Raw genomic sequence first — 26,438 nt, forward strand, 5'->3', positions numbered from 1 at the left:
CTGGTTTTCTCCTCCAGCAAGCAAATGCCAGTAACGAGAATACACAGGCACCACAGATGAGGCCGGGAACAGATATGACTGGAGAGTAACATGACAGTTTAGACTAGAGGCAAAGGCAGACAAGAGCAGAGGAAAAGGGAAAATATGACTGCCAGGCATTGTGAAAAAGAATGGAGACCTGACTAAATGGAAGGACACCTTAAAAAAAGAGGACTGAACACCTGATGACCTAAAACATTTAGGTCTTAGGTATCCTGATAGACAACTTCCTTCTTTTTTTTTTTTTTGCTTCAAGGTTATTGCTGGGGCTCAAGTGCCTGCACTATGAATCCACTGATCCTGGAGGCTATTTTTTTCCCCCTTTTGTTGCCCTTGTTGTTTATCCTCATTGTTGTCATTATTGCTGTTGTGGTAGGATAGGACAGAGAGAAATGGAGAGAGGAGGGGAAGACAGAGAGGGGAGGGAAAGACACCTACAGAACTATTCACTGCTTGTAAAGCAACCCCCCTGTAGGTGGGGAGCTGGGGGCTCGAACCAGGATCCTTCTGCTGGTACTTGCCCTATGCGCCATGTGTGTTTAACCTGCTGTGCTACTGGCCCGGTGCACTAACACCCGGCTCCCTCTAAACAACTTCGTTCTAAGTAGAAATTCCACCACTAGTGCAATCTATTGTAACATTTACACTACTCACTTGTGGCAAGGGTGGTGCTTTTGACAAGTTTATATCATTTTGACTTGGGAATTCTCCAACCACAGGACCTATTGAAATAATGAAAAATTTAGTGTTTTTTTTTTAAGTCTTTTAATGACTTATTAAGTTAGTTATTTAAAAAAAATTAATTAATTTTAATAAGAGAGATACAGATGGAGGGAGAGACCACAGCACTGCTCAGCTTTGGCTTATGGTGGTGCTAGGGATTGATCCTGGGACCTTGGACCCTCAAGCATGAAAGTCTCTACAAAACCATTATGCTGTCTCCTCAGCCCATTTTTCACTTAATGACATGAGTATATTAAGAACAATTCAAAAAATAAAATTCAGAATCAGTTCATGTACTTCCCAAATTCTTTCAGGCTGCCTGTTCCTCAAGGTTTTGATTAGTTGTCTGCCCCTCCCACACCCCCACAAACCCCAGTGATGGTTCAGGATGTCACTGTGCTTATACAGCCTTGGCTTCCTACAGGTGCTTCAGTAACCTTACTCATAAGACTCTGTCCACTGAAGGACCTAGATAGTCAGAAGAGTTAGTGGCTAAGGATTAAACAGATCAATTGCTTACCCTTTCTCCCCATGTGAAGTGGTTTTATACAGCTTCTCTGGAGATGTTTTACTACCAGACAACTATGCTTTCCTGGAAATCCTTGACCAGCTTGGCTTTGTGCTACCTGGTGTTAGCACTCTTCCTCGCTGTTTTATTTCTTCTCTCTCACTGTACTTTGATCAAGCAGATTTTTTGCCTCTATGTCCCTCCCCCCTTCTGTTTTCCTTCCCACCTTCATCCACATTCTATATGGTTCCAGCTAAGGCAAAGGAAAGCCGTTACACGCCAAAACAAACAAACTTTTAAAAAGCTGATGTTAAAAAAAATTGATATTTAATACTTACAGGAATCCATTTCCCTGGCAAGAACATGGACAGAAACCTTATGTCTTCTTGGGGCATCTATTGCCAACATTTCCTAGGTAGTAAGAACAGCAAGGTCACCCTTTTGCCCCAACAAGAAGTAAAAAGGTTTTACAAGTTTCACAATCAGGCATTATTTGTAATTTTAAGTGAATAAAAGGATTTGTGGAAAGAAATATCTTCATCTATCCTGGAAACATTATAGTAAGTTATATTAGGATATTATCTTTCTGAACACCTATAAATAATAATGCTTTATTTATTGGATAGAGACAGAGAAGAGCTGAGATGGAAGCAGGAGGGAGGGAGAGAAGGAGGAAAAGAGATCTGCAGCACTGTCACTGCTTAGGAAACTTCCCCTCTGCAGGTGGGGACCAGAGGCTTGAACTTGGGTCCTTGTGCATGGCAAGGTGTACAATCAAATGAATGTGCTAGCACCCAGCCCCTTACTAATAACACTTTAAAATGAGTGCCACAGAATCCATAAAAAGCTGAACATGACTACACTCTTTTGTTGGTAAAGGAGCTAGATACTGGAAACAGACACCAAACTTCACAAAGTAAACCGGTGTTAAGTAGTAAACACAACTAAAATGTATTTTAAAACATCAAAGTAGGAATGGTTCACAAATTTTTGTGTCAGGTGTTATGCTAATTTTCTCTAAATCATTCCAATTTTGAATGCAAGCACTGGAAACACATTCTATCAGTCAAAATTCTGCAAATTCAACTTACCTTGTAGAATTTGATGATATCTTCCTTGGTAAGTGTCTTTAAATATGCAACTTCTGTATTATCTGAGAAAGTAATTACAGTGATTTACTAATATTCCCATTCTAAAGAGTTCAAGACACTATACTAGCAAATGACAATACATGTCATTCAAGCACTTTAAAGAATATACTTATTTATTTTTAGGGATGCATTGGATCGACCTTCTCGTGGTGCATCCCGTGAGTACCCATTCAATGGGGAAACTGACGATCCTTCCTAGCCGACTGAATCCACATGGATCCCAGTCACTTTCAAAGCCAGCAACAAGCAGCTCCTGACAGCTTTCAACCTGACCTGTTAACTGGCTACGGAAGAAGGGCAAATGCTAGAAGAAGAAGAAAGGGACCAGGTGGTGGCACACCTAGTTAAGTGCACACATTACAGTGCACAAGGTCCCAGGTTCAAGTCCCTGGTCCTCACCTGCAGGGGGAAAGCTTCACAGGTGGTGAAGCAGACCTGCTGGTGTCTATCCCTCCTTAACTACCCTCCCTCTCAATTTCTCTCTGTCCTGTCAAAAAAAAAAAAAAAAGACTATACTTATATTTATGAGAGGGAGAGAGAAGAGAGTGATTGAGAATAATAGAAACCAGAGAACTGCTCAGTGTTGGGGACTGTACCTGGAGCATCTTCTCTAATGAGAAGTTTCCTGACTCCTGATGAGTTGTTTCCTGACTCCCATATTGTAAGTGATCACTGACACAAGTAAGGAGGGAGCAGGTTTCATGTTCAAAGTAAGAGGACATACTCTACTTATGAGCTACTGGATCTTGGTCTAGTTGTTTCAACTGTTGTGAAACTTAGTTTCCATATCTGCATATTAGGAACAGTTAACTAATGAGGCTGGAGTGAAAAATAAGGAAGATGATAATTATATGATGCTAGGCACATAGTAAATGCTCAACAAATGGCAGATGCTATTATCATTAGTACTGAATCCAATTGCTAGTTAGTAAGGAACTGGGGGACCAATGAAGGTGACTTGGCCAACATCTTAACTTGTTGATGTCAGAATGAAAACACAACTCTGTGTAGTAGCATACTCTATTGATATCTGCTAAGAAATGTAAAAAGAGGGGGCTAGTTAGTGGTGCACCTGGTTAAGCACACGTTAGCATGTGCAAGGAACCAGATTCAAGCCCCCGCTCCCCATCTGCAGGGAGGAAGCTTCATGAGTGGTAAAGCAAGTACTGCAGGTGTCTCTTTCCCTCTCTATCTTCTCCTTCCTTCTCTATTTCTCTCTGTCCTATTAAATAAAGAAAGGGGGGGGGGACGTAAAAACTGAGAAGGGAGAAACATAAAAACTGAATAGACGGGAGATGTCAGGAGAAGCACAGCTCTCCCAAATCTAAAGATAGTGACATTTTTTTTTCAAGATTCCCTAAACTCAAATGTTAGAAGTACTGTGCACTTATGTAGCACTGATTTCATGAAAAGTTCAATCAGCAAATTGTTAACTTTTTAAAAAACATTTTATTTAACTATTAATGAGAAAGATAAGAGGAGAGAGAGAAAGAACCAGACATCTTTCTGGTACATGTGCTGCTGGGGATCGAATTTAGGACCTCATGATTGAGTCCCATACTTTATCCACTGCACCACCTTCCGGACCACCAAATTGTTAACTTTTTAGTGTCATGTGAAATAGGTATATACTTGTGCTCTGAGCCTCAGGGAGCATGGAATTAACACAGAAAGTAAAATTAGATAACTTATTAGAGTGTTATGAGATATAGGTAGAACGAGTTCTAGTTTTAGAAAAAATCACAAATGCCAGTCCCTGTTCGGGCGCCATTTGCCGGGCTGGCTTCATGGGAGGTAGAGAGATGACCAGGGACTCATGGCTGAGCTGGAAAGCAGTATCTTGTTTATTAATCAGATACATCGCCTTTTATGCATCTCTTACCGGAAGTGGCAAGAGAAAGGAAAATAACTAGGAGAGGGGGCAGAGCAAAAAAAAAAAAAAAAAAAAAAAAAAAAAAACAGAACATAGAAAGCTTCCATCTAACCAGTGGGGATTAAACCAATACCCTGCAGGCAGGGCGGGACCCAGGTAAAACAGTGATTATGTAAATAGACCACAACATAAGTAATACAAGCGAACCTAATGTGATGATCAAAACAGAAGGTCTTAGAAGCAGAATTTAGAAGCATACCAACACACAAAGATAAGTCTTTTAGCAGGAAATTATTGTTAAACAACAGTTCTTTAAAAGTGCTATGCCTCATCCTAAGGAACCCAATACATCCATCCAGAAAGATGTGTGCATACCTATGTTCATAGCAACTCACTTTCTAATAGCCAAAACCTGGTAGCAACCCAGGTGTCCAACAACAGATGAGTGGCTGAGCAAGTTGTGGTCTATATACACAATGGAATACTACTCAGCTATTAAAAATAGTGATTTCACCATTTTCAGCCCATCATGGATGGGGCTTGAAGATACCATGTTAAGTGAAATAAGTCAGAAACAGAAGGATGAATATGGGATGATCTCACTCTCAGGCAGAAGTTGAAAAGCAAGATCAGAAGTAGAACCTGAATTGGAGTTGGTGAATTACACCAAAGTAAAAGACTCTGGGGTGAGTGGGGGGAGAGTTCAGGTCCTGGAAAAAGATGACAGAGGACCTAGTGGGGGGTTGTATTGTTATGTGGAAAACTGAGAAATGTTATGCATGTACAAACTATTGTATTTACTGTCAACTGTAAAACATTAATCCCCCTATAAAGAAATAATAAAAAAATGCTATGCCTCCTCTACCCCCCCTCAAATCAACATTAAAACAGTCACCTACAAAATGAACACCATACTGTAGGATGTCTTCAAATGGTACACTTACAAGCCATGAATGTTGGGGCTTTAATTGCCTTACCTCTGTCAAAATTGTATTGCTGGGAGATAATTTCCCCCCAATATTTAGCACACTCTGCAGATAATTTCTTTGGTTTGTCTAGTCGACGAATTGCTAATGCTTGAATGTGTTTCTGGAAGGCCTCTTCTGTCATGTCCTCGATGGACTTTTCCATTGTAATTAAGAAAGCTTCCACTCTGCTCTCTAGATAGTGAGGTGGCTTTTCTGACTGGATGATGAATCGTAAGCCCTGTATGCCATTGGCTCGACGTGGCCCACTAAAGACGATATAGCCTGAAACACACACAAAGCTCAGTCAGGATTCAGGCCCTTGAGACTTAAGTCACTTAGTGTTTCACAGCGTATTACAAAGTACACATTCAGAACCAAGGAGCAAGTATAGTGGTTATACAAAAAAAGATTTTCATGCCTGAGAGTTCAACATCTCAGGTTCAATCCCAACCCCACCGTGATGAGCCAGTGCTGAAGAGTGCTCTGAAAAACAACAACCCCCCCCACCACCACCACCACCACAACAGAGCAACTAAAATCAGTTTACTTTTGAAGAAATGTGAGCAAATAGGTATCCTCAGGTCAGGTCCTAAAGAGAGAACAGAAGAGCTCTCTAGAGAATAGTCAGAAAGTTTGACAAAACTCTTCTTAAAATAAAACCCCTATTATCATTCACATTCCACATGCTGCCTTGTCTGCTTATTAATTAATTCCCTTCACTGTTAAAGCTATTACCAATATTAAATACCTATGAAAATGCCAGGCTCATTTTTATCCCCTACCAATTGCCTTAGCTTTGCTTCCTTCCCTATTCCTTATTATTTTTTTTACCAGAGCATTGTTTAGCTTTGGCTTAAGGTGGTGTGGGGGGATTGAACCTGGGACTTTGAAGCCTCAGGCATGAAAGTATGTTTTGCATAACCATTATGTTATCTACCCTTCGCCCTTCAAATTCCTTACTCAAACCAGTTATACCATTACACTTTTTTTTGTTAGATAATCAACTCTAAACCAGCATCTAGAAATTAAGTAATTGTGGCGCAAAGCGCAAGACTGGTGTAAGGATCCTGGTTCGAGCCCTGGCTCCCCACCTGCAGGGAGTCGCTTCACAAGCAGTGAAGCAGGTCTATCTTTCTCTCCCTCTCTTTGTCTTCCCCTCCTCTCTTCATTTCTCTCTGTCCTATGCAACAATGACATCATCAACAACAACAATAAAACAAGGGCAATAAAAGGAAAAATAATAAAAAAATAAAATAAAAAGAAGTCAAGTAATTGAAGGTCTTATTTATTTTGACAAGGGTACTGATTAGTTCTGGCTGTTGGTGGTGCTGAGGAAGAAACCCATAGCAAGTCCCACGGGCACATGTTGCATTCTGCCACTGTGCAGCTCCTAGACCCTGAAAGTCATCCTTGGTCTTCTTGGGACCTGATGCATCATTTCTAATTGGTTTACTACTGTATTTTACTGTTGACTGTAAACCATTAATTCCTCCAATTAAAAAAAAAAAGGTAGTCCAGCAGGTAGCACAGTGGCTAAGGCACTAGATTCTCAAGCATGAGGTCTTGAGTTCAGTCCCCAGCAGCACATGTACCAGAGTGATGTCTGGTTTTTTCTCTTTCTCCTCCTATCTTTCTCATTAATAAATAAATAAAAGTCACTCATATGTCCCAGAATATAAAGAAATGATACAAAGAACAGCTATTTCCTGCCTATCAGATATTCTAAAGTTTTTTTCTGTTTTGTTTTTAAGATTTTATTTAAAAAAAAAAAGATTTTATTTATTTATTCATGAAGAATGACAGGAGGAGAAAGAGACAAAGAACCAGACATCACTCTAGTACATGTGCTACCAGGGAATGACTTTAGGACATGCTTGAAATTCCAGTGATTCATCTACTTACTTTTTTTTCTTATTTATTTATTTTTTATTTATTTATTCCCTTCTGTTGCCCTTTTTTTTTTTTTATTGTTGTAGTTATTGTTGTTGTCATTGTTGGATAGGACAGAGAGAAATGGAGAGAGGAGGGGAAGACAGAGAGGAGGAGAGAAAGATAGACACCTGCAGACCTGCTTCACCGCCTGTGAAGCGACTCCCCTGCAGGTGGGGAGCCGGGGTTCGAACCGGGATCCTTATGCCGGTCCTTGTGCTTTGCGCCACCTGCGCTTAACCCGCTGCACTACAGCCCGACTCCCGATTCATCTACTTACTATACCACCTCGAGGACCATGGACCATGTGAGTGTTAAGTTTTTCTGGATGACATCCTTTCCACTTTGTCATGAGTCTGCCTTTGGCATCTTCTTCTCCTCCCCCTAAAATTCTCTTAATTGATGTATATGTAAAGTAAACAATGTTATCTCCTTAAGTAATTTTTAATTTAACTTTTTTTTTTTTTTTTTAACTAGAGCACTGCTCAGCTCTGGTTATAGTGGTATAGGGGACTGAACCTAGATTTTGGAATCTAAGGCATGAGTGTGTATCTCTGCATAACCATTATGCTATTCCACCCCACCCCCACACCAAGTATACCTTTTTAAAAAAAAAAGATTATTATTTCTTATATTTATTTTCCCTTTTGTTGTCCTTGTTGTTGTAGTTATTGATGTCATCGTTGTTAGATAGGACAGAGAGTAATGGAGAGAGGAGGGGAAGACAGACACCTGCAGACCTCCTTCACCGCCTGTGAAGAGACTCCCCAGCAGGTGGGGATCCGCAGGGCTTGGGATCCTTACCCGGTCCTTGCACTTTGCGCCACATGCGCTTAACCTGCTGTGCTACCTCCCAACTCCCAAGATTATTTTTTAAATATTTATTTACTTATTTATTCCCTTTTGTTGCCCTTGTTGTTTTATTGTAGTTATTACTGCTGTTGTCGTTGTTAGATAGGACAGAGAGAAATGGGGAGAGGAGGGGAAGACAGAGAGGAGGAAAAAAAGACAGACACCTGCAGACCTGCTTCACCGCCTGTGGAGTGACTCTCCTGCAGGTGGGGAGCCAGGGCTCGAACTGGGATCCTTATACCGGTCCTTGCGTTTTGCGCCATGTGTGCCCAACCCACTGCGCTACCATCCCACTCCCCTAAGTATACCTTTAATGTTCAAAGGCACTGTTTATCTTTTACAAGTAGATCACCACAAAGTTCTCACAAGTTTTTCTTTTTCTTTCTTCCTTTTTATTTGTTCTAATGCTGGGGCTTTGTCAGAACTTCATATTTATGATTCTACTGTTCCTAGTAGACCTATTTTTTCTTTTGTAGAAACAGAGAGACACCACAGCACTCACTGCCCTACCTCTTGAGAAGCATTCCCTTGTGCAGGGTACTCCCTTACTCTATGAGGAGAGCCATTTCTCAGTCCCTCCCCAGTGCCTTCTCCCAAGTCTTTCTGAATAAAGCATGCCTGAAGCACTACTACATACATGGAGGATGTTTTCTGGGTCTGACAAGAACTGCTTCTTTGTTTATTCTACTATATACCCCCATTCTTTCTCACCCAGTTGTTCCTTGGTGCGCAAGGTGTTGAAGCAAGGTTCAGAGATGATCTGACAGAAGAGTTCCAGAAACATATTTTCTGAAGTGCTCTGCATGTCCGTCTGGTAGTATATTTCGATGCCACAGTTATTGTGAACTTCATTCCTCTGCTGATAAACAAACCATCCTCCTAAGAAGAAAGCAGCAAGTTCAAAAAGCTATTCAGGGTTGAATAAAATTCATATTTCTCTGGCTTTCTAAAGTTGTTTCAATTTGCTTGGTGTTTTTTTTTTTGCAATTATAAAACGTCAATTAATTAATTAAGAATGTGAAACTCAACTTGCCCAAGGGGCTAATTCAATGATTTGGTAAGTCTTTTTTTCTTTTTTTTAAAGTTCTTTTCTTCTTCTTCTTTTTTTAATTTTATGGTGGTGTAGGGGATTGAACCTGAGACTTTGGAGCCTCAGGCATGAGAGCATAAGAGTCTGTCTGCATAACCATTATGCTATCTACTCTCTGCCCTGGTATGTCTTCAATAAATATTCATGAAATTTAGAGCAAAGAAAATATACTAAATAAGATCTAGTTAATATGTACAATGTGATATATGTAGCAAATTAGAACCTGATACTGATACATATAAGTCTCCATTTAAAGCCACTAATGCCTTTTTTTTAGTTAATTAGTTAATTTTATTTGTCCCCCCCCATATTTTATTTGATAGGACAGAGAGAAATTAAGAGGGGAGGGAGGAATAGAGAGGGAAAGAGCCAGAGAGACACCTGCAGTATCTGGTTCATTGCTTGACAAGTTTCCCCCCTGAGGTGGGATAAATAATTATCTTTATTTATTGGATAGAGAGGGTGGGGGGGGATAAGAGAGGGGAGGAGGGAGCGAAAGACAGAGAGAGAGAGAGAGAGATTGAGAAACAGACCTGGAGCACTGCTTTACCACTTGCAAATCTTCCCCTGCATGTGGGGACTGGGTACTCAAAGTTGGGTCCCTGAGCATTGTAACATGTGTACTCAACCAGGTGTGCCACTACCTGGCCCATTTTTTAAAAAATACAAAATGATTTTTTAGATTTACTAGTTATGGGGGTCAGGTGGTAGCTCAAGAGATTCAGCGCACATGGCGCAAAGCACAAGGACTGGCGAAAGGATCCCAGTTCGAGCCACCTGCAGGGGGGTTGCTTCACAAGTGGTGAAGCAGATCTGCAGGTGTCTATCTTTCTCTCCCCCTCACTGTCTTACCTTCCTCTCTCCATTTCTCTCTATCCTATCCAACAGCAATGACAGCAATAATAACAATAAACAACAAGGGCAACAAAAGGTAAAAAAATAGCCACCAGGAGCAGTGGATTTGTAGAGCAGGCACCAAACCCCTGAAATAACCCTGGAGGCAAAAAAAGGGGGGGGGGAATAATTAGTCAATTCCAGTATTAATTATTTGCCTCCAAAGTTATTGCTGGGGCTTGGTGCCTGCATTATGAACCCACTGCTCCTAGTGGCTTTTTTTTTTTAATTTGATAGGACAGAGATAAATTAAGAGGGGAGGGGGATATACAGAGAGAGATACTTGTAGTACCTGCTTCACTGCTCTCCAAGCATCCCCCCTACAGGTGGGGAGTGAGGGCACAAGCCTGGATCCTTGGTTACAATAAAATGTGCACTTAACCAGCTGTGCCACTGCCTGGCCCCTTCCAGTATTACTCTCTTAAAGATTTTTTTTTTTTTTTACTTTGGTTTCCTACAGAGAATCTTCTGGCAGAATTCTCTTTAACTTCTATAACTAAAGTTAACAGTCTACTTTTATTTTATTATTATTTTTTAAGATTTTATTTATTTATGAGAAAGAAAGGAGGAGAGGAGAAAGAACCAGACATCACTTTGGCACATGTGCTGCCAGGGATGGAACTCGGAACATCATGCTTGAGAGTCCAAAGCTTTACCACTGCGCCACCTCCCAGGCCACTACTTCTATTATTATTACAGGTAAACATCGAAGTGAATTCAACCTACCTGGAAGCAGTCAAAAAACTAACCAAAGCAGAGCATACCAAAACTATAACATTTCAACTTACTGTCAGGAAGTTGAACTTCTCTGTATCGAACCAGTTGACTTGGCAGGAGAGGCTTTGTATGAGCATGTTCAATAAGGGTGTCTTCAACCATTTGCATAATTCCTAATGCAGCCTTTAAGACAAAGATAAAGATAAATATATTATGTAAAAAACTGTCAATAAAACAGTATACACACAATACAAAGATATCCAAATTGTGAAATAAACTAACCTAGTTTATTATAAAAAATATTTTTAAATGTTTATTATTATTATTATTTATTTTCCCTTTTGTTGCCCTTGTTGTTTTGTTGTAGTTATTATTGTTGTTGTTGATGTTGTCGTTGTTGGATAGGACAGAGAGAAATTGAGAGAGGAGGGGAAGACAGAGAGGGGGAGAGAAAGACAGACACCTGCAGACCTGCTTCACTGCCTATGAAGCGACTCCCCTGCAGGTGGGGAGCCCGGGGCTTGAAACGGGATCCTTACACCGGTCCTTGTGCTTTGCACCATGTGCGCTTAACCTGCTGTGCTACCACCCAACTCCCTAAAATGTTATTTTTTTATTTTAAGATTTTTTATATTTATTTATTTTCCCTTTTGTTGCCCTTTTTACTGTTGTTATTGTTATCATTGTTGTTAGATAGGACAGAGAGAAATGGAGAAAGGAGGGAAAGAGGGGGAGAGAAAGAGAGACACCTGCAGACCTGCTTCACTAATTGTGAAGCGATTCCCCTTGCAGGCAGGGAGCCGGGGGCTCGAACCAGGATCCTTATGCCTGTCCTTGTGCTTTGCGCCACATGTGCTTAACCCACTGTGCTATACCGCCTGACTCCCCCGTAAAATGTTTTTGAAAAAGTTTTAAGGGGTCAGGCAGTGACACCCACCCCCCTTTAAGTGCACACAGTACTATGCACAAGGAGGGATCTGGGTTCGAGCCCCCATTCTCCACTTGTGGTGGGGGAGGAAGCTTCACAAGCAGTGAAGCAGGTTTGTAGGTGTCTATCTTTCTCTATTTAATAAAATGAAGAAAGAAAAAAGATATGGCCACCAGGAGTGGTGGATTCATAGTGTCAGCATCAAGCCCCAGTGATGACCCTGGAGGCAAAAAGAAAAAAAATTTAAAAATTTTTATTTATTGTATACAGTTAGAGAGAAATCAAGAGAGAAGGAGCTAAGAGATAGGGATAGAGACATCTACAGGACTGCTTCACTGTTCATGAAGCAACCTCCCTGCAGGTGGGGACCAGGGGGATTGAACTGGGTACATGCACTGTACCATGTGCATGTAACACCTGCTGAAGCTGGAGTTGTACAATGACAGGAAATCTGATTCCAAGAGAATAACCCTGATCACAGACACTTGGGGTTATAGCAAAGCAAAGAAGGTGAATTTAAGCTTTATTTTGAATAAAACTGGCCTTAGTAAGGACCTTGCCTTGTCACAGTTACTAGCCCCTGAATGTAGGTACATTGTTTTGAAGGCAGTAGTAACTGTGGCAGAGAGTGGGAGTCAGGTAGTGGTGCACCTGGTTGAGTGCACATGTTACAATGCACAAGCACTGGGTTCAAGCCCCTGGTCTCCCTACCTGTAGAGGGAAAGCTTTGTTGAGAGGTGAAGCTGTTGTTGCAGGTGTCTCTCTTTTTCTCTTCCTCTCTATCACCCCCTTCCCTCTAGATTTCTGGCTGTCTCTACCCAATAAATAAATAAATGAATAAATAAATTTAGGAAGTGAATTTATAAATAAAAAAAAGTGTGTGTGTGTGTATAGACTCTTGTGACAGACTATCATGGGAATTCCAGAGTACTTTCTACATGCCTTACAGAGAATCTGCTCTTTAATTTAATCTATCTGATTCTAAGTTTACAAGTAAGGAAACTGAGCACAAATAGGCAGCAGTAAAAGTAGCCCTACAGTTAATCATGATCATTCTATCCCCTTTTGCTCTCTCTGACCTTCCTCCACAAAGCAAAGAAAGCCGAGTGAGTGAACACGAGTGTGTTAGTGTTAGTCTTTAGATAGATGGGGGGTAATAAAATCTCTTGCACTGATGCATAAAAGACTGCTAAAACTTCAACCACCCACCTGCTTTGCTATGTTTCCATGGAGAAGGGCTTCAATGTGCAGCCGTGAAAGAAGCTGAGGTATGAAGGCCTTAAGGCGAGGAAGGGTGACATCTGCAAATGTATAAAATATGATAAGCTCTACCTAGGAGATTTTATTAAGAAAACAAGTCTAGAGATAATTTGAGACTGAAAAGTTAAATGGGCACTGGTACAATAATATAGCTTTTACTTGAATTTCAGATTTTCCACCAAAATTCATTTTTGTTTCAGGACCTAATAAAACATCTCTCCTTGCCTTTAGTTGTCAAGTATCCTTAATTTCCTCTACTCTATGACAGTTCTCAGTCTGTCCTTGTCTTTCATATCCTGAAGATTTTTCAAGATTAGTGTTCAGTTACTTTACTGAATTTCCTCATTTGTGGTTGTTGAGCATTTTTCCTTATGTTTAAGCTGAGCTTCTATATTGTCATGAAGAATACTATGGAGGATGTGTGCCCTGATGTGTTATAGTGATGCTCACACTCATCCCTTGGTGAAGGGATTGTCAGATGTCTTTACTCCTATGGACATCTAATCTTTGACAAAGGGGCTCAGACTATTAAATGGGGAAAGCAGAGTCTCTTAGACAAATGGTGTTGGAAACAATGGGTTGAAACATGCAGAAGAATGAAATTGAATCACTATATTTCACCAAATACAAAAGTAAATTCCAAGTGGATCAAGGACTTGGATGTCAGACCACAAACTATCAGATACTTAGAAGAAAATATTGGCAGAACTCTTTTCCACATAAATTTTAAAGACATCTTCAATAAAACGAATCCAATTACAAAGAAGACTAAGGCATGTACAAACCTATGGGACTACATCAAATTAAAAAGCTTCTTCACAGCAAAAGAAACCACTACCCAAACCAAGAGACCCCTCACAGAATGGGAGATCTTTACATGCCATACATCAGATAAGAGTTTAATAACCAACATATATAAAGAGCTTGCCAAACTCAACAACAAGACAACAAATAACCCCATCCAAAAATGGGGTGAAGACTTGGACAGAATATTCACCACAGAAGAGATCCAGAAGGTCGAGAAACACATGAAAAAATGCTCCAAGTCTCTGATTGTCAGAGAAATGCAAATCAAGACAACAATGAGATATCACTTCACTCCTGTGAGAATGTCATACATCAGAAAAGGTAACAGCAACAAATGCTGGAGAGGGTGTGGGGTCAAAGGAACCCTCCTACAATGCTGGTGGGAATGTCAATTGGTCCAACCTCTGTGGAGAACAGTCTGGAGAACTCTCACAAGGCTAGAAATGGACCTACCCTATGATCCTGCAATTCCTCTCCTGGGGATATAGCCTAAGAAACCCAACATATCCATCCAAAAAGATCTATGTACACATATGTTCTTGGCAGCACAATTTGTAATAGCCAAAACCTGGAAGCAACCCCCGTGTCCAACAACAGATGAGTGACCGAGCAAGTTGTGGTATATATACACAATGGAATACTACTCAGCTATTAAAAATGGTGACTTTACCATTTTCAGCCGATCTTGGATGGACCTTGAAAAAATCATGTTGAGTGAAATAAGTCAGAAACAGAAGGATGAATATGGGATGATCTCACTCTCAGGCCGAAGTTGAAAAACAAGATCAGAAAAGAAAACACAAGTAGAACCTGAAATGGAATTGGCATATCGCACCAAAGTAAAAGACTCTGGGATGGGTGGGTGGGGAGAATACAGGTCCAAGGATTCATAGGACCTAGTGGAGGTTGTATTGTTATATGGGAAATTGGGGAATGGTATGCATGTACAAACTATTGTACTTACTGTTGAATGTAAAACATTAATTCCCCAATTAAAAAAAATGAAGAGAAAAAAAGAGATGTCTTTACTATAAGTATACTATTTTAGTTATAACCAAGTTAACTCATAAGCTTTATGAAAAATCAGGTAAAGTTATCTGCCTATCAATATCAACTCTGTACACTGTAACTAATAAATGCTTATGTTTGAAGGAGATAATTTGAAACTATATAAATGCCCTGCTTTTTTCTTAACCCCCCCCCATTTAAGTACTCTATAGTGAACACTGCCAGCATTAATAATTGCTATTTTAAAAATATTTAATTTATTTATCAACATAGAGAGGGAGAAAGAAATAACCAGAGCATCAGTGTGGCACATGGAATGCTGGAGATAAAACTTCAGATCTCATGCTTCCAAGTTCAGTATCCTACTCACTGGCTCTCAATTAAGGAAAAACACACACACACACACACACACACACACACACACACACACACACACACACACACGGTTGTTAATTGAGAGCCAGTGAGTTCCTCATTAAAATCTCTCAATACTCTCTGCAGACCTTTATCATAAGATTTAGTTTCTTGGCCTCTACCAAAATGAATTATACACGTATACTCTGCCTCCTAAGACTGGGGCTCCTCGAGGTAAGAAATCCCATCTACTTCATCACTGTTGTTTTTTCTTTCAATTTCAAACACCTGAAGACCTGGGTCAGGGGCTATAGTAGTCAGGCAGTCAGCAAATGCTGTTAGAATATACTGAACTTTGATGTTTTTCTTACCTTGATACCTGAAGAGCTAAGTGACTTAGGAGTCATGACGGAGGCAATCTCTTGACATTAAACTGTCTTCCAATTAAGTTACCTCGGTATTATAAAATATATAAGCTTATGTAGCAAAACAGAATGACTGTCTTATTAGTGCAGAGAATTTAAACCAAAAAAAAAAAAAGTGCTGGATGGGGGTAGATAGCATAATGGTTATGCAAAGAGACACTCATGGCTGAGGCTCCAAAGTCCCAGATTTAATCCTCAGCATCACCATGAGTTCTGGTTAAAAAAGTGCTTTCTCTTCAAAAAACATATTTTAAAAAGGACTCACATTCACAAATCTTATGAGATACTTTAACAAAAATTCTACCTAAAATTTACATACCATCTTATTCAGAATGTAACCAAATCTAATAAAAACCTTTTTTTAATTTTAACTTCTGCTTTTGGGTACACTGAAAACTGGCCCAGTTTCTTGGGGGAAAGAAAACAGTTAAAATTAATTGTGTGTGTTTTTCCTTTATAGATAAAATTCTTGTCATTGGATATGAATGACTCAATTCTTCTATAAAGAAATGTTAGCATATCAGATTAAAAATGCATGTTGTGTACTGAATTTTAAAGCCTATATGCCTACCCAATACCTGAGACAATCAATAAAATACTTTGTTCCTGTTTTGCCACTGAAAACATTAAATTTAGTTTTACATAATACATACAACTTGTCATAAATGAGCATTAAAATTCAATAGTATTCTTTTATCTTATTACTGATTAGGTAGAAATACTAACCAATACACTAATGCTGAGAAGTGAAAATGATTAATAAAAGGTGATTTCGGTCTACATTCTTTCCAATGAAACAACCCTGAAGGCATTTTATTTCATTCAATACCCATACATTAGACACATAGTGGACATATTATATTAGATATTAAATAGAGAAGACAAAAGGAAGACATAAGCCAAGGAATTTTGGACTTGCAAGCAAAATTCCACGAAAATCGAATTTTAAGATTTTTAGGGGGAAAGTGAAACAAAAATAACTTTTTAAAGGGTTTTACATAATTTCTAACTTTATCCCCCCTACAAGCTATAATAATTTAGAGAAAGAAGGAAAAGGTCAACTATAGCATCACTTTGGCCTACGTCAACCTGGGGGCTGAATTCAGCATCTCATGCACATAAGTGCTACACTTTATCAGAGTCACCTCCCAGCGGCTACATATTTTCTAGGTTCTAGTTGAACTCAACAGAAAGAAAGATGCATGAATACTCAGGCTGGGTGGTGGCACACCCAGCTGAGTGCATGTTATCTATCATGTGCAAGGTCCCGAGTTCAAGCCCCTCATTATCCACCTGCAGGGGGAGAGCTTTGCAAGTAGTGAAGCAGTATTTCTCTCTCTTTCTGTGTTTCTATTTTTCCCTTCCCTTTTTATTTCTGTCTCTATCAAATAAACAAGTGAATAAATAAATAAATAAATAAATAAGCAAGCAAATAAAAAATACTAAAAAGGCAAAGGAAAACCTAGTGGGGGTTGAGTTGTTATGTGGAAAACTGAGAAATGTTATGTATATACAAACTACTGTATTTTACTGTTGACTGTAAACCACTAGTCCCCCCAAAAAGAAAAAAAAATACTAAAAAAAGATGCATGAGTACTCTTTCTGTGATAAGACAGTGTTCTGGTTAAAAAAATGACTAGACTGAAGACACCCTCCTCACCTACTTCTATTATACTTCCCTCACTCACTCCAAAGCTAACCTTAGCAAAGCAAGGACTACAAAAGCTGAATTAGGGCAAGAGACTGGCATACTTTAACAATGACTCTTTAGTCACTATCAGGCCACCCCATCAGCTGGGTCCCTAGTGGGGGAGTCTTGAGATTCCCAAACAGACATGATGGGCCTAGACTTCGAACAGATCCCTCTCTCCATTGTTACTGGTCATCTTGATCAGGAACAACACAATAGACCTCTTTGTGGGCCCCCATAGGACCTCACCCTCAACTTGGGATCAACAATGGTGAAGAATGTTCCATCCTCCTAAGGGAGGCTGGAAAACATACTCTATGTTCCACCTGAGGAAGATGGGTCCTGAAATTGGGGCAGCTTCGAACATTCCTACTCTTGACCACAGAATGTGAGCTCAGATCTATAGGGATGCAGAGGTCACATAGGCTCCTAAGCTGAATATGGGCCCTGGATCAGATCAAATCCATGGGGTTTACAGTCAAAATATTTATATACCTTTCCTATATTTGAGTTATTCTCTTCCCTGATCCATCTTTCTAGTCCTTTTTTCAGCCATGACATTCTCTCCCCAGATAATACCTTAGATCCACCTGCATATCAGATGTCAGGCTTAGGAAAAAACAACAACAAAAAACTAGTATAGTCATGGGCTGTTTGGAATATAACTAAAATAGGACGATTAACTATCTATAAAACAGAGACCCACCCAACTATTTACATGAACTTTTCCAGCCTTTAGGTTCATGATTAGTCAACAATTTTTATTTATTTATTCCCTTTTGTTGCCCTTGTTGTTTTATTGTTGTAGTTATTATTGTTGTTATTGATGTCATTGTTACTGGATAGGACAGAGAGAAGTAGAGAGAGGAGGGGAAGACGGGGGGGGGGGAGACAGATACCTGCAGAACTGCTTCACTGCCTGTAAAGCGACTCCCTGCAGGTGGGGAACTGGGGGTTACACTGGTCCCTGTGCTTTGCCCCATGTGCGCTTAAACCGCTGCGCTACCACCCGACTCCCTAGTCAACGATATTTTGGCTCTAAATGTCAACTGTTTTTTCAGCCACCAGGTTCCAGATGCTAACATGATGCCAATCGGACTTCCCTGGAGAGATGACCCCACCAATGTGTCCTGGAGTCCAGCTTCCCCACAGCCCCGCCCCACTCGGGAAAGAGAGAGACAGGCTGGGAGTATGGACCGACCTACCAACTCTCATCTTCAGCGGGGAAGCAATTACAGATGCCAGAACCTTCCACCTTCTGCACCCCATTAATGACCCTGGGTCCATAATCCCAGAGAGATAAAGAATAGGAAGGCTATCAGGGGAGGGGATGGGATATGGAGATCTGGTGGTGGGAATTGTGTGGAGTTGTACCCCTCTTATCCTATGGTTTTATCAGTGTTTCCTTTTTATAAATTAAAAAAAAGATGCACGAGTACTCTTTCTGTGATAAGATTTTCTTTTTTAAAAAATTATCTTTTTATTTATTTACTTATTTATTGAATAGAGACAGCCAGAAATCAAGAAAGGGGAGAAAGAGAGGGAGAGAGACACCTGCAGCCCTGCTTCACCACTTGCAAAGCTTTCCCCCTGTAGGTGTGGATCGGGGGCTCGGACCCGGGTCCCTGAGTACTATAACATATGCACTCAACCAGGTGCACACCGCCTGGCCCCTGTGATTAAGACTTTCAAGCTCAAACTTTTTCCTTCTGAAAATTTCAGTATCATCAAAGGAAAAACTTATGTCAAACATCTAGTTAGCTACAGTAATCCATGAACAGTAATAACAAACTATTGTGAGTTCAAGTTGAAAAGACAAAAAATGAATGTGACTAAACTGAACTTAAAAGCTGTCATGGTTATATTACAAAGTATGAACACCTGGCTTTGGTAGAACCAAAGATGTGAGTTCTTTGGGAAACGTGAACATTGTATGTAGCAGGAAAAACAAAAATAATATTTGGGGGGGGGGGATAAAGCACTCAATACAAGTATGAAAGAGTCTCACCATCCAGAGCTTCTTTTAATTCATCTTTCGTCCATGCCACTTCAGTCATCAGCAAGCGGAGGTAGTACATAGCATGCTGGTGGGGTTGTTCAGCTCGGAAGTTGTTCAAAGATCGCATATACTGGTAAAGGAAGGCATGATTTTGCTAATTTAATACATCCTTTCAACGTGATTTCAAAGGATCAACTATAGTCAAATTTCATTTTGTATAAATCATTTGTTGCTGGGATGTAGAATGATGTCTTTCTTTCTCTGATTTTGAAGTTAAGGAATTAAGAATGGGGCTAAATCCTCCCTGATCCTGAGAGGGCATGGCTCTTCTAGGTGCAGGTTACTGTGTTAGCCTTATCATCTGACATATATTCTAAGTGCTTACAGTATGGGCCATCTTTCATCCTCTCAGAAAGTTACGGCTGGTGTTTCAGTACTTTGGCCATTCCAAAGGTCTAAGTGAGCAAAACAGACATGTACAGAAATAGCATTGACTCATTTGAAAACTGGTGATAATTTCTTCTAGTGTACAACTAAAAGGTATCCCTCACTCATAAAGTTGCCATTCATCCCAGTTTTCTATAATCATGTCAACCACGAGTTGAAGTTAAGCAGGAGATATAGTAAGCCCAAACAGGCTGTCTTTTTTTTTTAATTTTTAAAAATAATTTATTTATTTTCCCTTTTGTTGCCCTTGTTGCTGAACATTGTTGTAGTTACTGATGTCATTGTTGGTGGATAGGACAGAGAGAAATAGAGAGGGGAGGGGAAGACAGAGGGGGAGAGAGAAAGATAGACACCTGCAGACCTGCTTCACCGCCTGTGAAGCAACTCCCCTGCAGGTGGGGAGCCAGGGGCTTGAACTGGGATCCTTATGCCGGTCCTTGTGCTTTGCGCCATGTGCGCTTAACCCGCTGCGCCACCGCCCGACTCCCAATAGGTTGTCTTAAGGTGACATGGTATGCAGATTGCAACGTTCAGAACACAACACTACCTATGAATAAAAAACCAATTATAAAAGTGAGCTTAGAAGACGTACCGCCTCTTTGATAATTTCAAATCTTTTTTCATCAATCTCAAAGGTAGCCATTTTCTCAATAATCTTCTTTAACAAAATTGGTTGCTTGTCATTGTAACCTTTCACGGAGAGCTACAGAAAGAGTTGAGGGTATTTAAAATCTAAAATATCATGAAATAGCTTCCAAATGTAAAAGTGAACCATAAAATTTATCTAACTTCTCACTAGACAGTTTAACACCTAGGCATATTAATATTATTTACTAATACCTAAAAGCAGGATTTTGATATTCATAAACAAAATAAAGGAAAACTTACCTGTGAACTGAAATTACAGAATGAGTGTGATGTATAAAAAAAATTCTAACTAACAACAGGCTTTAGGTTTTTAGAGGTGATAAACACACAGACAAGTGTCATCTAGCAAAGTACTGGACACGACTAAATTGTTTACAGTTAAATACACCTTTGGCAAAACCAGACAGTTCCTGGGGCCAGGCACACCTGGTTACGGGCACATGGTACAATGCACAAGGGCCCAGGAGCCCCAGCTCCCCCTCTGTAGGGGGAAAGCTTTACAAGTGGTAAAGCGGTGCTTCATGTATCTGTCACTCTTCCTCTCTATCATCTCCTTCCCTTTTGATTCCTGACTGTCTTTATCCAATAAATAATGATAACATTTTTTTAAATCAGGCAATCCCTACTTTGTATTATATGATATTTTGCCACTTTCCTCATTCAGTGTTGTCCAGTAAAAATTTATATATATTATTACTTGCTTATTTGGTGAATTGTGTTGCTGTCCCTAAAAAAGCCAATGATGGCAAAACAGTGAAGATACAGTGAATGTACTACATTAGGATTTTGCCTTTGGATAATTTACTATATTAGTCTTTGAAAGCATAAGGTTTGAAAATTGGGGGATGCCTATTATATTTCTATATGGTAGCACTCATAGCAGCAGAGGATTCACTACAGCCTAAATACCTAGGAAAGCCTTGGGCAGGGGTAGATAGCATAATGGTTATGCAAGAGACTCTCGTGTCTGAGACTCTAAAAGTTCAGGTTCAATACCCCGTATCACTGTAAGTGAAACCAGAGCTGATTACTGCTCTGGTAAAAAAAAAAAAAAAAAAAAAAAAAAGTAAAAAACCTGCAGGATAAAGGAAAAAAATAAACTGAGGTATGTTTTCAAAAAGTAAAAATAAAAAAAAATTGCAGGAAAGCCTCTTGTGAAAAATGATAGGCAAGACCTCAACAGGTGGGAAGGTGACTAGTGATGGGCAAGCACATCATAAAACACGGGAACTAGGCTGATGAGCAGACAGCTCACAATACAATACTTTTTGTTACAAAAATGCTTATAATAATAATATCCTACTGAAACTTAACAGTTGAAAAGTAATAAACAACAGGTTATTACTTTTCTACTTGGGATTTATTTTATTTATTTTTAAAGATTTTATTTATTTATTTTTAGTGAAAGAGGGCTACAGAGAGAAAGATACACAGGGAGAGCTACCAGAGCACTGCTCAGCTCTGGCTTATGGTGGAGCTGGGGACTGAACCTGGGACTTTGGAGCCTCATGCTTAACCATTATGCTGTCTCCCCAGCCCTATTTTATTATTTTTTTATCCCTTTTTTTTTGGTCTTTGACCTCTTTATATCAACTAGCATAATCACCTCCAGTGTTTTCTTTCTTTTTAAAATTTCTTTATTGGGGAATTAATGTTTTACATTCGACAGTAAATACAATAATTTGTACATGTTCCCTGAGTTTTGAATTTCCCAGGATGCTGAGGATAGGTTAAAACACTCTTTTACACTAAACAAAAACAGAAGTTTTACTTATATGAAGAAGTCACTGGAAAATAAAACTTGAAAAGTCTGAACAATTACGGATAAGAATTTTTCCAAAAGGAGTATGCAGCACATGCTCTCATATTAGTTTATACTAAGACATAAAATGTATTTTTGAGAAAAGTGAAGATGAATGTGTGCCATAAAAGGGGATATTAATTTTGAAATTAAATTAAGTTTGGAAACATATTAGAAACAGATTCAAGAGAAAGAAAATAGTTATTTTTGGGATGCATTTAAGAATGATTATCTTAAAACACACTGAAAAGTAGTTAATGATACACATTACAAAATAAATTAAGTCAAAATGTCAGATGTACTTGAACACAGGACCTTTCTACTAATGTCAGAAGATATCAAGTAGGCTCATATGTAAGTCAAGTATAAGCACCCCAACAATAACCATGGCTATTTCGGACTAACAGATATCAATGAATTCAGTTACATGGAACAAATAACATGCTGTCACAATTAACATGTTAAATATTTCAAGCACGGGAACATGCAAAAGAAAAGGGGGGGATAGCACACATACATATTCACAAGATGCAATGAACTCTATTGAGTTCTATCGAGTTATTCATTAGTGGAACTAATAATAATCTGAGCTCTTCAATCATTAAAAAGGTGCAAGGAAAAACCATCCATCTTCTTATTTAAGAATGCAGAAGTTAATAGTCTTCTCAAGCTCAACATAATGCTTCAAAGATGTGGCACCTTTTCTTTGGTTTTCATTTTACTTACAAGTATTGCATTCATTCCTGATGCAATGCCATAGCTCAAACCTGAGAGGCGTGCTGCATATGTATACTCTTTTAAATCATCCTTCAATAACCTGATAAACAGGTATGTCATGTTGCAATGGAGAGGATCAGCATAAATGTAGCGACTAACAAAAAGAAAAACAAAAGAAATGCTTTGATACCTCAAGCAGTGACATGGTAATGGAGAAACATGACTGAAGAGTATGGATATGCAGCCTCATGATCTGAATTTCTAGGAATATAGTACAGGCTGACCTTATGTTCTATAATAGCAGCAAGATTTCATTCGCTGGTGTCAAAGACCAAGACTTCAGATAGAGAATGAATGAGATCTAAACCAATTCTGTTTGAGGAGAAAAATATGGCAATCTGATGAAAGATGTTTAAAAAAATAAAATAAATGAAGGAAAATTCGCATAATATGAATGGCATATTGCTGAATACATGAGTCAACTTAAAAATTAAATGAGAAAATATGACTAGCCATAAAGCTTTTTTTTGAAAAGAAATTAAACTCATACCCTCAATCAAAAATGCTTCCATCAAATCAATATAAAAAATGTTGATGAGTGGAAGGCTCTAAGGTGTGGGTACTTACATACATCCCATAGATGGTATTTTGGAGGTCATAGCTCAAGCCTGCTAGCTCTGCTGCATATGCATACTCGTTGAGTGAGTCTTTGAGGAGCTCAAGGTACAAATAGGCCATGTTACAGTGCAAGGGGTCCACATAAGCAAATGGGCTGGAAGAAAATGTTGACAGTAAAATAGCTGATTTATTACTTTCCAATGTGATGGGGCCTTTCGAGATGGATCAAGAAACTGAACACCAGTTAATATACTTTCCTGAGGATATATTCAGAATTATTAAGTTTGTTTCTTCTTAGGATAAAAAAGAAAAAAAATAAAAGACAAATCTTAAAGATACTTGAATAAGAAGCTTCACACGTGCCATGTATGAATGGCTGACACTGGATGGTGTGAGAAGGCTAAGCTGCAGTTGGGTTAGTAGGGGGCAGCACGGCTGATGGAACTGACATAGCCTTTGCAAGCCTCTCCTTTCTATTAAACAAGCTGCGCTCTTGGTAGCCAAGAGAAGAATTTGAGAAGCTTGTGTGTTGTGATTATGTAAACTGATGGGGCCGGGTGCTGCACCTGGTTGAGCACACAAACTACAGTGCACAAGGACCTGAGTTCAAGCCCCTGGTCCCCACCTGCAGGGGGAAAGCTTTGCAAGTGGTGGAACAGGGCTGCAGGTGTCTCTATCTCCTCCGCCCCTCTCAATCTCTCTATAAAATAAATTAACTAATTTTTTAAAAGACAACACTGGGAGTCAGGTGGTAGTGCGGTCGGTTAAGCGCAAGGACTGGCGTAAGGATCCCGGTTCGAGCCCCTGGCTCCCTACCTGCAGGGGAGTCGCTTCACAAGCTGTGAAGCAGGTCTGCAGGTGTCTATCTTTCTCTCCCCCTGTCTTCCCCTCCTCTCTCCATTTCTCTCTGTCCTATGTGATGACGACTTCAATAACAACAATAACTACAACAACAATAAAAAACAAGGGCAACAAAAGGGGAAATAAATAAATATTTAAAAAAATTTAAAAAGACAACACTATATAAACTGAGATCTATGAAAAATGTTAAGCTTATCGCTGAACTTCTACCCAAACAAATAAAACTAAAGGGTCAGTAAAATGATAACTTCCCCATATAGCCAGAACTAAGAAAAACTTAGAAAGCTGGAAAATATTTAAGTGAGAAAAAGCAATAAGGAGGAAAATTTATAGCATACAAGAGCTAATTGAAACCACATAGGTCACCTAAACCTTCTTTTCCCAAATAAGAAACATTAAGTTTTCTGTCTCACCTGGGCTAGGAGAAACAGAACCAGATTCAAATACAATCAAACGACCTACTAATTTGACTATGACACTGCTTACTTTTATGAAAAGTAAGACTCATTCAATCAACAAAGTATTATATGACAGAGTTAGGCTCTTGTCTTTGGAGTTTAAGACATCATTATATTATTACTAGCATTATTATCTCTGTAGGAGATAAATAGCACATTTAAATAGAATATATCAGGTAGACAGTTGTATAGCGAAAAATTAAGCAGAGTAAGGGGTATAGGAGAGATCAATGGTAGTGGTAAGGAAGAATTCTCAGCTTACATAAAATAGCCAAGCAAGGACTCTCTAGAAAAAGGGACAAACTAAGAAGCAAAGAAGTGAGTCCTAGAGACATCCATGTGGGATCTCTGGAGGAATGGAGCTGCCCACAGGCTGCAGATACAGCTAGTGTAAGAAACCCGACACTGGTAGATTTCAAGCTCCACTATCTTAGTAGCATGGTAAATACGATTAACATGTTGACAGGAAAACCAAGTATTTTATCAAAGTTAATAGTAAAGCAAAAGAGGGTCAAAATGCTTGCTCATTTAGAGTTAAAACTAAGAGCAAATTCTACAACAGTATAAATGATTCTCTGCTTGGAAAATGTAATGGAAGTCTCTTTCACTATTTTCTTTTTGTTTGTTTATTTATAAAAAGCAAACATTGACAAAACCATAGGATAAGAGGGGTACAACTCCACACAATTCCCACCACCAGAACTCCGTATCCCATCCCCTCCCTGATAGCCTTCCTATTCTTTATCCCTCTGGGTCATATGTGGTGCTAGAGATCCAACTCAGGGACTCATGAATATTTTTTCTTTCTTTTCTTCTTCTTCTTTTTTTTTTTTTTTTTAAGATTTTATCTATTTATTAAAGAGAGAGATAGGAGGAGAAAGAGCCAGGCATCATTCTGGTACACGTGCTGCCGGGGACTGAACTCAGGACCTCACACTTGAGAGTTCAGTGCTTTACCCACTGCACCACCTCCCGGGTCACTCACGAATGCTTTCTACAGCTGAGTCAACTTCCAGCCCAACTTGTCTCCTTGTACTGTAAGAGAGAGTATGAGAGAGCACAAAGGATTGCTCCACTATGCACAGGTTTCTGTCTTGTTTTGTTTTTGTTGCACTCATGTGGCTCCAGAGGTCATATGTATGGTCTAATGCACACATGGCGAATACTCCACTGCACTGCTGAGTTACCTTCCAGACCTGTGCCACTCAATTATAAGAAGTATTTTAGGTATAGTACAATACTTCCTTCTTTAGTTTTTAAAAAAGCAGCTCAGACACAGACACATTACCACTTACAAAAATAAAAGTCAACAAAAGAAGCACCTATGCAAACTCCTAGGTAAAAATGAAGAGTCAAAGAACAACAATAAAAACAAACAAAAAACCCAGTCTGGGAACATAAAGCAATATAACACTGACACAGCACAGTTACAAGAAGTACTGTAATATAATGTCCACAGAGCTGGTGAAATTGAGAGGACTCTGAACAACTTTTTCTTCTTTTTTTTTTTCTTTCTATCTATTATTTGCTTTGTTTTTGGTTTTTTGCTCAGAAGGAAAAAAGGTTCCTTACATAAGTGCTCTCCCACTGAGCTATATCCCTAGCCTAAACTAACTTTTAAAAATAAACATATTCTGTGGTCTAGGAGGTGGCGCAGTGGATAAAACATTGGT

The 26,438-nt window shown here is 39.3% G+C and overlaps 1 protein-coding gene across 3 annotated transcripts in view; it reads right to left on the minus strand.

The window, feature by feature from the left end:
- IDE (insulin degrading enzyme) overlaps positions 1-26,438 on the minus strand; it is a 115,705-nt gene that overhangs the window by 2,534 nt on the left and 86,733 nt on the right. For 2 of the 3 annotated variants that reach the window (XM_060191935.1, XM_060191937.1), the window contains exons 15-24: positions 23,456-23,600; positions 20,255-20,365; positions 19,225-19,345; positions 12,882-12,973; positions 10,816-10,927; positions 8,755-8,922; positions 5,272-5,544; positions 2,362-2,423; positions 1,609-1,681; positions 694-761 (exon numbers count right to left, since the gene is read on the minus strand). In XM_060191935.1, coding sequence (XP_060047918.1) covers positions 694-761; positions 1,609-1,681; positions 2,362-2,423; positions 5,272-5,544; positions 8,755-8,922; positions 10,816-10,927; positions 12,882-12,973; positions 19,225-19,345; positions 20,255-20,365; positions 23,456-23,600 — 1,225 coding nt within the window. Of the gene's footprint in view, positions 1-693; positions 762-1,608; positions 1,682-2,361; positions 2,424-5,271; positions 5,545-8,754; positions 8,923-10,815; positions 10,928-12,881; positions 12,974-19,224; positions 19,346-20,254; positions 20,366-22,837; positions 22,983-23,455; positions 23,601-26,438 lie in introns of all 3 variants that reach the window. The other variant, XM_060191936.1, reaches the window with a different exon arrangement.

The sequence above is a fragment of the Erinaceus europaeus genome, chromosome 1 (genome assembly GCF_950295315.1).
Source record: "Erinaceus europaeus chromosome 1, mEriEur2.1, whole genome shotgun sequence".
Taxonomy (NCBI): Eukaryota; Metazoa; Chordata; class Mammalia; order Eulipotyphla; family Erinaceidae; genus Erinaceus; species Erinaceus europaeus.